Genomic DNA, 15772 nt, shown 5'->3' on the forward strand with positions numbered 1-15772 from the left:
ATCACATTAGGACCAAGCAGTAACAGCATCATGTGAAGTATTATGCAATTATAATGTCTGATGTCACTGGAGCTGTGCTCGTTTATCAGATCCAGATTCTACTGAGGATCTAGCCCACTGTCAGATTATGTGGAATTAAATTACCTTTGGATTTAGTAGTAGTGAGCTATAGAAATGAGGGATTCGTAATTAAAGTGTATTGATCAAGTAAATCCAGTGTCTGGGCTGGATTCTCCTCTCACTCACACTGGTGTGAATTGAATGAATGGAGTTACACCAGTGTAAAACTCATGTCAGTGAGAGGAGAATTAGGCCCTATATTCTTAAAATAGAAATAAAGAGTATCTAGGTCCAATTCTGAAAAAGACTATTGATGAACATGAATACAAATAATGACCACAAGATACATTCAGTTGTATTCACACTCTTGCAAGTCATTTTCTGCAAACATACCATAGCAGTGAATAGCTATTTGGAAGATTACTTGTGGAATGTGAAAGACTCATGAAAATGTCAGTATATTGCCCTTTTGAAATACAGTATCTTTGATAGCCCATTTAGAGCCAAAGTTAGTCACCAAGGCACTTTTGAAAATCCCACTATGCACCTATCTGCAACTTTAGGCACCTAAATACATTTAAAAATCTGGTCCTTACTGTTTATAAACACTTCAGCCATCCAATCATGGAAACAGAAATAATTCCATGTCACTTAAGTGATAAATCACACATCATAAGTAATGAACAACATTCATTACTGCAAGACATTATTTGCAAAATATCTGCTTCGACAACTTCTAGGTTGAAATATGTTCACATAAAGTGTGTGAACAATTTCAAATAACAAATAAATTTTAAAAACTGATAGTCTGTAGATAATTCATGAAGAGAAAAAGGCTAAATTTAATCAAATAAATTCATTATAATGTTTGCTCAGTTCTTCTTCAAATATTCTCAATACATACTCCCAGAACTCCCAGAACTGCAAGGAATATCTTATGTTCTAATTTTGAAGCAAATTTTCTGTTCCCCATTTTTTCTCTTTGCATCACCTACTGTACCAGAATTTCACAATATCCCACACATTTATCTATTCAAGGTTTTTGCAAAGATCCTCGGCAGCCTGGCAGAGACAGTATTGATTTAGGAACTAGCAGTTGTGACAATTCAGTCACAGATTGGAGCTGGCTCGGTATGTGGGCTTGTCTGTCATGAGCAGAATTCTGATCCAAGCTGGTCTCATGTTTAAAAAAACAACAACAAAGAGCTACTTTTATCTGTTATGCTCTGAAGGGAAAAGGATTACAGAGGCTAAATAAGCCATCAGAGTACTTAGCCAGCAATCCTAAATAGCACCCTGATAGGAAGTACAGGCAGAGAGCTAATTAAATTAGCCCTCTTTGATTTATTAACAAGCAGAGCAACAGATCACACAGAATTCTCCCACAAAATGAATAAGCATTTTGAGCCACACGTTTGCTATGGAACTTCCACCCCAGTAAAGCCCTGTCATGGGACTCAAGTTTAACAAGTCTTGATGGTTTAGGGCAATGTCCCTTACTCACCAAAGCAGAGATATATTAGTAATAATATAGCAAAGCATGTTATTTTGCATGCATGATCTTAATCCCATTTTTAATGTCTAGGACAATCTAGTGGTTAATTAGCAATTTGCTGCCCACCTCTATGCAAATGAATGACAAGTAAAAGCCTTCTGCATCTGTCATTATTCCATTGATTTACAAGCCACTTTTCCTTCAGTGTTCGTTTCTCTGTGTGGGTGCATTCATGCATCATGTATTTCATTATTTTTAGAAGCATGCTCTGTGCCTTTTTGTGCTCTCCTAGTTCCAGCATCCAGCAATTACTACTTTTTGGATACTATGGACCTGATCCTCAGCTAGTGTAAATCAGAATAGCTCCACTGACTTTAATGGAACACTGCCAATTTACGCCAGCTGAAGAGCTGGTCTTATCTTGTTAAGAAAGCTGTATTAGGGCACTTGGAATTTCTTTGCTGAAAAATAGTCGAGAATAAGATTCAGAAAACATCAGAGTGCTATAAATCCTAATTGCAGCTTGCAAACACACACACGCACACATATAGATTTATTTATATATACAGATCTGCTTCTGCTTAATCCCTAGAAGAAATTGTAATACTCTCCTAGTATTTGATTTTTCTCCCGAGCTGCTTTTGTAAGTAAAACATAGAGTATACTTAATCCATTTGGCTACTTTCTCACAGTTTTACTGGTGGGTTTTTTTTACTGTTTTATATTTAGCCTTGGTATTAGAGAGCTCTTGTGTTAAATTAAGTCAATTAATAAATGGAGACATTAAACAATCAATTTTGTCTGCATATCTCCACAGCATTATGTATGGCTGGCTGTAATCACAAGATAAATGCAATGTGCTGATGTATGGTAATGTTCAATAATGCATTCTCCACCAGGCTCAATTCATCAGGGAGTTTTTGTAGGGGGGTGCAGCATTTGTTATTGGCTGTCTCTGGACCTCAAGGATAACATTCCGGTTCTTTTGATTGGCTGACCCACTGCTGCAAGATTCTAACCGTCTTATTTTGACGATGAATATGAAGGCACACTAAGCTATGCAGGAGTGTAGTTCTCACAGGCTGTACTCCTTCCCCAGTCTCAAGGACTGACAGTCTCCTTCATTGCTTTCCTCACCAAACAACAACAACAAAAGTTGTGATGCTTTTCTTCACCCAGTGCTTTGGGGCTGTATTAGATCTTATTCACCTTAGGTTTCAACATTACAAGGCTAAGAGGGTTTTTTCAGCGGCTGGGCAACTTGTCTGTGTTGTAAACCCAACACACAGCCTAAAGGTGAGTTAAAAATATATTTCTATTCCAGTGTTTTTTGCTACTCATTTGTTTCTCCATAGGGAGTGAAATGATGTTCTAGCACAATAGGCAGATTGTTGTGAACACATTACTAGCAAAGAGACTGTTTCATATGGTCTTTCTGTTTGGTTTACTTTAGAGCTAAAGGCAAGCAATCAGTGGCTACAGGGAATACTGTGAAGTTGTTACTTCTCCCGCTAGTAGCCCGTCCCTCCTCCCCCTTCGTCTGTGTATCAAATATTCAAGAGGCAAATGTTTGGAAAAAATTATTGGAAAAGTTAGTTTAATGAAAATCTGTTTCCTTTTGTGAAGCATTGCGAACACAGATCCTGGAAATCCTTCCGAACTGTCTGATACCAAAGGGTAAAGTGCTGCTGACTAGCAAGCTGGAGAGGGGGAGAGAAAGGTTTTCTTTGAGTGTTTGTCTATTTCTTCTAAAGGGAATTTGATCAATTTCATCTGGCATATAAAGTGACCCTAGTCCTTTGCAAGGTGAACATGTTTTAGTCATGAGTTTAAATTAGCCTTAATAAAGCAAAACCATTTATAGTCACCATACAATAACCCTCTTGCTATATGCTCTTAGTAAGTTTCTAGATTTCCATTGACATAGCTGAGCCTATGCCCAAACCCAATGATTGTGATCTCATCTAGAGAGGAACCAAGCAACTAGTGAGGCAGACTATTGGGAGTCTTTAATGGGTTTATTATGGTAATAAATTAGCAGTTTTATCAATGCACATCTTGGCTTGCTGGAGGTCCTCACCGACCTCTCTTGAACAGAATGTCCTGTCCTGCCATGCACTAGCCTCATCTAAAACCACAGATGGATTCTTTAGGCAGACTCTTCTTTGGCTGTCCCAAAGTCCTTGTCAGGACCTCAAAGGGAACCTCTTCCCAGCATAGGGTGTTAGGGGATCCTTTGAGAGAACGGGTCTCGGCTCAGAACTCGGGGCCAATGGCAGGTAGGCACCTAAATGCCTTTAAAATGCCATTGGTTATTGCCACCACAATCTTGTCTTTCATTATTCCAGAAAGTAGCGCTCACAAAATGCAGGCTGCTAGGAATGCTATTTACAGTATCGGACAACACTAACTTGGGGAGTCACGCTGATGAGACGAGGTCAGAAGAACAGCCACTCCTGGAGGGTATGTTTCTAAGCATGCTAAGAGCACGTTGGGAGCCCCCAGCAGCGTGGATGAGGTAGGGCAGGCATTGCAGGGCTGCAAAGGGAACATTTAGAGACTAGCTCACTTCTCATCTCATCTCTTGCAAAGTGGTTCCCTCCCTCCCCCACCAGTACAACCTATTTAAAAAACCTATTATCTTAAGGTATGATGTGTCTGTTCAGAATAGGTAGGAACTATGTAGAAAGAAATATACAGACTCTGTATGTGGAGGGAAGATATTTTAACAAAATGGGTAATTCTATTTTAACCCCTTTGATATCTCACGGTAGCAGGAGACCATCAAAGCATTCTGCTTAAAACAACAACAACAAGCAGGGAACGAGTGTCCTAGGTTATTGCCAGTTGAGATGCAGTGGAGCCGAGACAGGTGCCAGTCCAGCCGGATGTAGAGTGCCCATGGAAGGCAGTGGAAGTTTAGGGTGCTCAGCACTTTGGCAGATTGGGCTTGCAGTTAATCAGATCATTCTTAATTTCTCTCAAGTTGGAGCTGCAGTCTGTACATTCCAATGCTTTGAAACAATTTGGTGCTTCTCTTCTTTATCCCCAGAAATAAATAGTGTCTCACTATCTGAGTTCATAATGGCTGAGCCCTTCAGGGGCCTGATCCAGAGCCCACTGCCATCAGGAGTCTTCACTGGGCTTTGCCTCAGGCATTACATGCAGAAGTCCCACTGAAGCAAATGGGAGTTTCAGATGCGGTGGAACAGCAGAATTGAACCCATAACAAAAACGCCCCTTTCCTTCAATGGGAGTGGCTCATGTGGTGGGTTTGCAGGATCAGGTCCAGCGAGCATGTTTCACTGCATACGTTATAACACTAGGGGGACAAGAGTGTGGTGAAGAAACCATTTCAATATGAAAAAAACCAATGACTTCTAAAGTGAAGTGTGCTGCAAAGTTATTAATGTATAAATGATCTATTACTTGAAACTTGTCACAGAACACTATAATAGTGAAATAGCTTCAAAGATTTCTACATTTGGTCATTAGAAAAATGATAACTGTTATTTAACTGTCATAGGGCTAGCATCTAAAGACTACAAGCAGATTGGGCCTCATAGTGCTAGGCACTGTACAAATATGTAATAAATTACAGACATTATGAACTTTAGAAATAAAATACAAGTGATGTATTACTTTAAAATAAAAAGGCAAATATACTCCTTAGGTGACTTATAGTATTATGACAAACTTTGATGTCCCATATTTTATTATCCATGATTTGGTCATTTTAACCATAATTTTTTATTTATTTATTTATTTTTGGACAATCCTAAAATGTAAAACAAGTAAAAACAGCGATTAACTCTGCAAGATGTAACAAATCTGACCGAGAACAAGGGCCATGAGCACAAGCACTTTCCTCACCCAAAATGATGAGCATTTGTGCTCACACTAAAATTATCATCTCTTTGGGCAGGGATTGCTCTTACAGTAGCAACCAGATCTGTGCCGCGCCTAGCACAATGGAGCACTGATGTGATTGCTACTGTAATACGAATAATAAATGAAAGGCTTTTCGCATTTCTTTATATGATCAATTATCTTGACACACCCCTTATGGGCAGATCCTCAATTGGTGTACACTGGCATAGCTCCGCTGAAGTCAGTTTGCACCAGGGCCCTCATCCTGCACCATTAAAGTCAACAGGGGCTTTCAATGCATGTAGGATCAAGCCCAATCTGAGGCTCTGTGGTTACACATCATGTACATTTTACATGATTCCGTGATCCTGTATTTACCAAGATGTTTACTGACCAGTGCAATGCAGGGAAATGCTAATATTCTGCAGCGCAAGATTGTGCGAAGTTCCAGTCTTCCTAACACTGTGGTAAATCCAGAGGAATTCCAGTGCTCCAGATTCATTCCAGTGTACTGTAACTGCGATCAGAATTCAGCCCCATGACTGTAAAGAGAGTGCCACTTTACCAATTCCTTTAGTGCTGGTCTCTATGTTGGCGGTAAAATACACACTTACAAACATGTATTCTTCCTCAGGCAGAAAAGACTTAACTAGGGAGGCTTATGCTCCATTTAGTGGTATTTAAAAAAAAAGTTAAAATATCAATGCAGATAGCTGTATTGATCTGCTGTTATTTTCTCTTCGTATGACAGACTAACACAGGCAGCTGTAAACAAGGACAGACAAGATTACAACCATTGCCCTCAATTTTCTTTATTTGATGTGGGTATAAATAGGTTTTTTGAAGCCTATTTCTCTTTCTTGCAGCTTTTTGTACTTTCTCCTTTCATGAGCTTTCACAAGAATGCCACAAGCATCTTAAAACCAGAGGCATGTGCTGAGCTGTAATCAAAATTCACTTGCTGAGCAGAGAAAATCATGTATTTACCATGCTTCTATAGGTCACCTTCATTCTCAATCATATTATATCCATTACTTAGCAACCTGGGATTCCTTCAAGCATACAGACAATGTGATGCCTCCCTTTTGAAATAAAAGGCAAAAGCATTATTATGTAGCTAGACACTAGCTAAATGATTACGCTCTTTCAGACCAAGATAATTAAAGGGGGTTGCTTAAAGAAGCAATGCTCATTTCGCCTCGATAAAGGCCATTTAGCTTACTGTGAAAGTTTTAAGTACTTTCTCTGCGTGGAAAGAACAGGAATGTACACTGGTTCATGTGTAAAGAAGGGTCAGTGTGTTTCTTTTCTTTTCTTTTCTTTTTCCCATTAATGATAACTCCACTGTACAGGTTCCTCTTCCTTCCAGATCCTACTAATCTGACCACAAGAGAGGTGGTGAAGCTGTCAGCTCTTTCATGTCTTATATTTCAGTTCCCAAACAGAACATAGGAAGGCAGGAAATTACAGGGATGGCAGAAGACCAGTGAACTCAAAAGTCTCTGCTTCTTTCCTTTTGCTGCAGCAGTTCAGCCTTACAATGGAGTATGTCCTCCTTAATTATTATTATTAATTAATATTATTATTAATAATAATAACAATAACAGTAACAATAATATAATATTTTTATTAATGTTGTGCCTACGGGCCCTAATCAAGATTGAGGCTGTTTTGCGCTAGACACTGTACACACACATAATAAAAAGCCCCCAAAAGTTTACAATTTATGCCCTGGTGACTTTATATAACTCTATCCACAAGTACTCCTTTTCTTTTTGCGAATACAGACTAACACGGCTGTTACTCTGAAATCTATCTTGTTGTGATTAATGCCACCTTCCTTTGTTTATTACATACGGTCATTCTTTTCTCAAATGTGTTGTTCTTATAAGACCATCTTGCGTCCTTTCTATAGGACCTTTAGGCTCTCATGACATTATCATAAGGGACGATATTTAAAGAGGTGCCTAAGCACCGTTTAATCTTGTAGCCGCTCAGAGTATTGCATGGCTCACAGGGCCAAACTGTTATAACCAGATCTTTAAAAAACCCAAACAAATCTGCTTTAACTGTAGGAGAGAAGGGTTTTTAATCCTGTTATAATACTTTGTCTCCACGCACACTGGTCAGCCAGGCTGTGTTGTAATCCACTTTATCCCCAACAGACTTTGAACCAGGATTAAGTGCCGTGGTATATTGTACACACACGTGGGATTTAATTATTTATTTAGTGTAAGGAAAGAGAGAGACAGCTTGAAATGTGCTGCTAACAACCCACTCTGCTATACTTTCCCACTCTCCCCACCCAGAAGCCCTTCCTTTCTGGTTCAGGATTCTGACTAGTTTAGTTCATCAGGCAATTTCCCATATTTATGTAGTACTATAGTAACAATAACCACTAGAGGGCATTCGGAATACAATATGTACACACATACTACATTATAAACATGGTTAGTGTGATAGTGCAAATGAGTCCTTATTAGCTTCAGGTTATTCCTCAATTAGTATTTGACACAGTGTAATTTGAAGAAGAGGTAAAAGCTTTAGCTAAAGCCTTCGGTGTGAGCATAGTGTCCCTAGAGAAGGCACCAACCGTAGCTGACTTGCTGCATCCCTTAACCACTGCCTCAGCTGAGCAGGCGTCAAAATGTAAACCTGGAAATCAGCGTAATGACAAATAGCCAAGAAACCTCCGCAGTTTGCTACATCTCTGTGCAAACGTAAACATCGTGATTCATGCACGACCCTTTTCCTGCATCAAAGGCATGTGGGAGCATGCTTCACTGACTCTCCCTTGGGGGAGACCATCTATTAATGCCTCTATCTAGCTAATCCCTGGAGTTCTTCTCTATTGTAACCCATTAACCCTGAGTTTATAGGCACATGCACAAACACACACCCCACAGAGGCTTAGCACAGGGCAACAAGGGCTCCATTTTAAATGTCTAACACAGACATTACAGTTTAAAATTAGGACAGCTCTGAGTTTAAATGTAATCACATAGAACAGCAGTTGCGATCTCTCCTAAGAGAAAATAAAGCAAAAGAAATGGAGGGAAAAACAGTTTCTGACTTAATCGTCTTAAAGTGCCCCCCACCCCCTCTTGAGGGAGATTAACTATTGCTATTGTCCGTCATGATACAGCACTGGGAGCAGGACAGATAAATTTTGTTTGGTGTTGAGAGGAATGTGATTTAAAAAAGATTTTATTAAAGAGAAAAATTTCCTCACAAGAAGTTTCAAGTCAGGCATTTTCAACAGAAGTCAGTGCAGTTTTTATAATATTAGAGAAATACCCATCTTCTCAGCAGGGGATTTGACAGCAGGTGTTTATAACTAGCTATCTAATAGGGTCCCACATGCTGATTCATCAGCCCCACCCACAACACACAATACCCGTCATCTTTCAATATAGTCCTTAAATTCTGTTGCACATAATGGGCTAATACGTCTCAGGAGGAATGTAGCCCCATAGGGTGACTATTGCAAACACACTGGGTGCAAACGAAAGAGATGTGTGAATGAAAGGCCTGACAATGTGCAATGAGTTGATAGGTCTCGATCCGGTTCCCAGTGGACATGTGTCACACAAAAAATAATCGCAACTGGCACTAATTGGCAGGCTTTGTAGGTTACTCAGCAGAGAAGCCACAGATTAAATGTAGTATTGCCAACCCCATGCATTCAAAATCATGGGTTTAGACACCCCTAAATCATGAGTTTGGCTCAAAAATCATTTGTCTTTTGGTGTTGGAGACTTTAGGGTCTATGTTTTCAAGCTTTTCTCTGCACCCACTAGGGCTAAAAACGTACTTTTCTTTCTTAAATGAAAGCTGAGATGCTTCGGTTCCGGCCTGTGGGGTGTGGGCTCATAACACACCTTCAAAATGGCTAGACTCGCAATAAAATTGTCCAAGCTGGCAACACTGTAATGTTCATGGAGACTGAATTACCTTCTCACCCTCCTTACAAGTCAGGGTTAAGACATGTTCCAGGTAGAGGGTGGGGAAGCTTTACATTGACACTGCCTATTCTGAACCTGTTCTGGGACGAAACAGAAGCTGTGATAAATGTATGACACACGGGCATACTGATAAGAGACTGGACTTTATTTCCTGGTTCTACTCATCTGACCTGGGTCAGGGTGACAAAGGTTAATACTCCTGCCATATGAGAGGGATCAATAACCCGGGGAGTCAGTTTACACAGAGGATTCCAGAGCTGTCAATCTGGCACCTCTCACGTGCACAACATTTACACACACAAAGGAAAATAAAAGACCCCTTCATTTGCCTTGAGAGATGTTGCCCTCAGGCCTGTGACTGGGAGGTGGGAAGGGAAGGAATGCAGTTTCCGTTTGATAGGATGAAGCTTTCTTTAGAAAATCAAAAGGGATCTAGGAAATATTTTGCCTCCATTAGGCTCAATTTTTATAATCGATGCTGTAATGCGAGGAGAGATAAGCTGCCAAATTCAGTTGCTCCAGATCCAAACTTTGCCAGTCTGAGAGTGTTCGGAGCTGAGGTTTTTGTCTGGACACAGCTGTAAATGTGAGCAATTTCCTAGCATGCCTTTTTGTCCTGATAGGTGTTTTATTTAGAAACTGAAAGCCTGACTGTCAAGGCATTAAGCACCTTATCGGATTGTTTCATTTTTATTTCTTTTCATAGCCTGTCTCTTTCTGTTAAGTGCCTTCCTCTCCTTTCTGTTGTTCCTCACACTGCTACTTGCCTGCTGTTAGACAACCTGAAGCAAAAGGTTTTCCTGCTTCTTTTTAATAATCTGATTTTGGCCTGCTCCTGTCCCCACTCCACAGACTTCAGTGCAGGATTGGGTTCCTTATTTGCAATTTAAGTAATTGAAACAAAATTGCAATCATTCAATCAACTACTTGTTCCATGCAATCAATTCAGCTATTGCTAGACTACACCAGCAAAACAATCACCAGTCAAGTCAGAAGATATTCAGGAACTGTAAAAGCAGAGAGATTTAGCCCCTTTCCCCTCATTGATCTGAATGGAAACATGTGGCTAAATCTGAATGCATCATGTACTTTCAGACGTTTGTCAATATCTCTGTTTATTGGAATTAGTTTCTAGAGATATATGACAGGTTTCAGAGTAACAACCGTGTTAGTCTGTATTCGCAAAAAGAAAAGGAGTACTTGTGGCACCTTAGAGACTAACCAATTTATTTGAGCATAAGCTTTCGTGAGCTACAGCTCACTTCATCGGATGCATACTGTGGAAAGTACAAAAGATCTTTTTATACACACAAACCATGAAAAAATGGGTGTTTACCACTACAAAAGGTTTTATCTCCCCCCACCCCACACTCCTGCTGGTAATAGCTTATCTAAAGTGATCACTCTCCTTACAATGTGTATGATAATCAAGTTGGGCCATTTCCAGGACAAATCCAGGTTTTCTCCCCCCCCACAAACCCACTCTCCTGTTGGTAATAGAGATATATGGGCTCAGTGGCAGGAATGAGAATAGCAGCACCAGGGGTAAAATTTCAGTGGTTCATGGAGATTTTCTAGTAATCTCAGTGTGAGCTGCTTCTTCTTCTTCAACGCTTAGCCAGACAGTCGGCCGTAGTGATCGTTCGCCATTTGGTCTGTTCCTGCGCAACCACAAAGGCTTGATGGCCTGAGAGTCCAACACCACATACAAGATTTCCGCTTGATGCATGAAACATGTTCTACCCAAGTGTTCTATTTTATGAGAAGGGGAGGGGGAAATATCCTGGCATTTCAGATGAGCTGCCTTACATATACTCAGTGTACCACCTGAATCAAGAAGCAGATAACTTATTTAGAGGCAGTGGTGAGCTGGAGCCGGTTCGCTCCGGTTCGCTAGAACCAGTTGTTAAATTTAGAAGCCCTTTTAGAACCAGTTGTTCCGCGAGGGACAACCAGTTCTAAAAGGGCTTCTAAATTTAACCAGCCAAAAGTGGCACCTTAGGTGCCGACTCCACGGGTGCTCCAGCCCCGGAGCACTCAAGGGGAAAATTTGGTGGGTGCAGAGCACCCACCGGCAGCTCCCCGCCCCACACCACCCCATCCCTGGCCCCAGCTCACCTCCGCTCTGCCTCTGCCTCCTCCCTTGAACGCACCGCCCTGCTCTGCTTCTTGGCCCCCCCTCCCCCGGCTTCCCGCATATCAGCTGTTCGCGCGGGAAGCCGGGACAGGCTGAGAAGCAGGCCGCGGCTTCCCGCTCAGGCCCAGGGAGGCAGAAGTGAGCTGGGGCGGGGGGTGTGAGGAGGGCCGCCCGCGCCGCAGCAGGTAACCTGGGGAGGGCGTGCACAGGGGAACCGCTCCCCGCCCCAGCTCACCTCCGCCACCCTCTGCCTGAGCGGGAAGCCGCGGCCTGCTTCTCTGCCCTCCCCGGCTTCCCGCCGAACAGCTGATTCACGGGAAGCCGGGGCGGGGGTGCGGAGAAGCAGAGCGGGGCGGTGCGTTCAGGGGACGAGGCGGAGGCGGAGCGGAGGTGAGCTGGGGCCGGGCGCGGGGCGGGGAGCTGCTGGTGGGTGCTCTGCACCCACCAAATTTTCCCCGTGGGTGCTCCAGCCCCAGAGCACCCAGGGAGTTGGCGCCTAAGGCGCCACTTTTGATGTGATCAGTGGGGGACCGGCAGCTTCCCCTGCTCCCCCGCTAGCTACGCTACCCCACCTCTAGGAGCCAGAGGGACCTGCCGGATGTTTCGTGGGAGCTGCCCCAGGTAAGCACCACCGGGACTCCCCACCTCGCCCCCCGGCAGGTGCCTCTGGCTCTTAGGGGTGGGGTGGGCAGGCTTCCTGGAGGGGGAGTCAAGGAATGTGGGGGGGTGGGATGGGGCAGGAGTCCCGGGGGGCAGGGGTGGGCAACGACCCCCTCATGGGATGAGGAGGGAACCTGTTGTTAAGATTCTGGCAGCTGATCAATGTTTAGAGGCATTTCTGAGTGTCTGGCAAACAATGGATTTGTCCGCACATCATTCCTGTGAAGAAGGAGTGTGTTGTTATCCTTATTTTACTGATGGTGAAACCAAGCTCCAGAGAAGTTAGGTGACTTGCCAAAATCCCACAGGAAATCTGTGGCACAGATTGGAATAGAATCCAAATCCCCTGACTCCCAAGCCTGGAGCTTACCAAGATTGTCCTTTCTCTGGCACCATCTGTCCATTGAAATGAAAAGCAAAGCACAGAAAAATGGAGCACAAACGAGATAGGTTACTGATTTGATCAGATTTTTTTCCTCTTATTGTGTAGAAAACAAATAAAGGCTACAGATAAACAATGGGGTGGGCTTCAACAGATCAGAGAAGAGCATCACTCCACCAGAAAATGAAAACTTGCTTACAATGTTAGAGACTGCCATGTGGAAAATAAGCAAAGTAATAAGTGTGAAAACCTAGTAAATAAACACAAAGGGGGTTCTGTGTCCTGGCTGGGGTAGGCGAAAGGTTACGGTCACCTTTAGGCTTTGCTGAAATGAGAGTCTGAGACGGTAACTTCAGGATGACATTATTGACAGTGTCAGAATATTTAGCATTGCAGACCCACATCCTGCAAACAGATTTGTACTGGACTTTAAGCACAGGAGTAGTACCATGAACTTAAAGGGATTACTCACATGCTTAGAATTTAGTGTGTGTGTAGATTTTTTTGTGGGGTTGGGGCCTTAGTCATCTGTCTTCATGCTAGAGGTATCCAAATTTCATTCAGCTGGAGACTGTAGTAGGAACTTGCCAGGAGCCTGAGAGCCACACTTAATTTGCATAGAACAGAGTAGAATTCAGCCTTCCTCTCCTTTTAATAGGGAGGTACATGCTAGAAAAACTACTGGTTCCCGTACTGCAATGCATCATCTGCTCCAATCAAGATGCAGGGTTGCATATTGGGTCCTGTTGTCTATACTAGCTGCATCCCTCTGATAACGATAAGGACAATTGTAAACTACATTTTAGAGCCGTGTGAGCCAGGTTTGGCTTGTGGGCTGCATGTAAGTTTCTTCTTCCGAGAGGTACTAAGAGCTCGAGAGAAGATGTCTCTGATTATAGGTAGCTATCATCTAACAAGTAATAAATCTGGCCAGGCCACTTCCAGGTCTGAGACCACAGCTAACAGAAAATGGTTCCTTTGGTTTGTCCAAAAGAAAATCCAGCCAAGATTGTCATGCCTCTTTAAGATAAACACAGGTGATATGGATATGAGCACCGCATCCAAACATCATTTGCAATATTATTTTACAAGTGTGTGCAAGTTACCTCAAGGTACAGATAAGGCAACATGCTTCCTGTCCCAAAGGGCATACAATCTAATTTCAGATTATTTCAAAAAGAGAGGTGCCACAAAACAAAAGGGTGAAGGCAGAGGAGAAAGGTATGGACTTAAGATCGTGTGGATACTCAGCGAAGAAGTGGAAGATACCTGGCAATGTGAAACAGATATTTAATTAAAAAAACGGGTCTATACAAAAATAAATATATGTCATTGACTCCTTTCTTATAGGAGTCATGGAAGATGGCGCTCTTCAGGAGAAGTGGAGAATGGCTTTTCAGACTAGCTCAGGAAATACGTAGGGAAGGGAGTTGAAGCAGATAAACAGGGCATTGAAGCTGATTAGGAGACGGACACAGTGGGTGGCTAGGATGGATAAGCAGGCAGGGGCAGAGCTGTGCAGGGCCTTTAGTCCAAGTACAGGAAGTTTAAACTGCAGTGGAGAAGGGGAGCCAGTGGAGTAATTTGAAGGCAGTAGGTGTGATGTGGGCAGATCAACAGGCCAGGAATATCATTTTAACAACTATGTTTAATATGTATTGTAAAGGGGGGCTTTGTGGGTGTAGGGGAGACCAGAGATGAGGAGAATTATTCCAAAATATGCTTAGCGGTATGTCAGTCACTCATTGATACGTACAGGCAATGTGAAATACATTACTAAATGGAGAAGACAGAGTGCTCTATATCCAGCTGCCTACAGCAAGCCCTGTTTTAAGTAGAGCTGAGTGAATAATTTGCTCAATGAATTTAGCCTCTTTCTCCTTGTGGAATGTCTGCAAGTGGATCAAGGATTCCTAGCTTTTATTAAATTAATGTTATAATTATTTTTTTAACTCTATGGCTTGCTCACAAGCAGTTCTCTAGCAATCACGTTAAAGGCCACACAGACTTGTCTGAGGTGTCATTCCTAAAAATAATTATGCTGTTTATAATACTTATTGGCTGGGATGCAGCGTTTAAATGTCCTCTCATTCCCACAGAGTAATTGTGTATAATTGGTGGGTCACGGTCCTACTTGCAAATGGGGTGGTCAGATCCGTGTTTGACTTTAATTTCCTCTGTGCCAGGGCTCTAGTGAGGGCTTTGAGGAACTGCTGTCAGGGTCCTATCCCCTGTAAAATACACCACTTGTGCATGAAGGCTTGGCAGTGAACTCTTCACACACACTTTTCAATGTTTGTAGACTGTGAACACAAATAAGGCAGCCAGGTGGATGAATCAAATTCATTTTAAACTGGAACGACTACTTGCAGGCAGTTTTTTTTATAGGCTTCACCCAGCTCAAGATTTAAGGTATCTTGTGAAAACAGATATAAGCACTTGTGGTAGTTCTAAATCATTTCACCCAATTCCCCCTTGCAGCCTTACTGGAATCTTCCTTCCAATTGTAACTTGTGCCTGGAATCTCAGAAGAGTGTAAATCAGCCAGGAAATAATATAGCTTTAAAACAAATGAAACTTTGACTGGATTTCTTAGTGTAACAGAAAATATTTCAGAAGGAGACTCAAAGCTAAGGTTAGGCGAGGTTGTATAAACACAGCCACAGGCTTGTAAATAACGGAAAGTCCTGATTACCAAGCCTGAATTTTTCTTTCAGGCTGTTGGGACAAGATGACGGCACTATCAGAAAACAGATCTGAAACTAGCTGAATCTCTCCAGTGGCCTGGCAGGGCAATTGTGGATAATTTAACATTTCAGTCATACTGGAAACGTTAGTTTAACTTGCAAGGTATCCCTCAATAATTTTTCCACCCTTTAATGTATTTTTAATAGTGAGCCAATGATTAGAAAGAGTCTTCCTTGATTCACAGATAAATCCAGCAGCAACAGTATGTTACCAATGGCGGTGTCAAGGCACTATGCCTGATTAGTGCTTAAGCTAAAGTCACTTTGATTTGCCAGAAGCCAACCGACCTCCTTTACCAAGAGAACTCTGACTAAAGAAGCAGATGTTAGTAAGGAAGGAAAGACCTTTTCTTGACTCACTAGCAGGGAAGAATAATTGATGCTGAAACCTGCCTCTCAGCTCTTTATAAAAGCAACCCTTTTTGTTCTTGACTTTTACAGCTTACATGAAAGTTG

The 15772-nt window shown here is 42.2% G+C and overlaps 1 protein-coding gene across 1 annotated transcript in view; it reads left to right on the top strand.

The window, feature by feature from the left end:
- The first annotated feature begins 2618 nt into the window (after window positions 1–2618).
- The window catches only part of SIAH3 (siah E3 ubiquitin protein ligase family member 3), a 69193-nt gene continuing 56039 nt past the window's right edge, over window positions 2619–15772 (top strand). The window contains exon 1 of the mRNA XM_007058762.3: window positions 2619–2851. Within this exon, the coding sequence (XP_007058824.2) occupies window positions 2717–2851 (135 nt within the window). The 5' untranslated portion in view covers window positions 2619–2716. The remainder of the gene's footprint in view (window positions 2852–15772) is intronic.

Source organism: Chelonia mydas, chromosome 1 (assembly GCF_015237465.2).
Source record: "Chelonia mydas isolate rCheMyd1 chromosome 1, rCheMyd1.pri.v2, whole genome shotgun sequence".
NCBI lineage: Eukaryota > Metazoa > Chordata > Testudines > Cheloniidae > Chelonia > Chelonia mydas.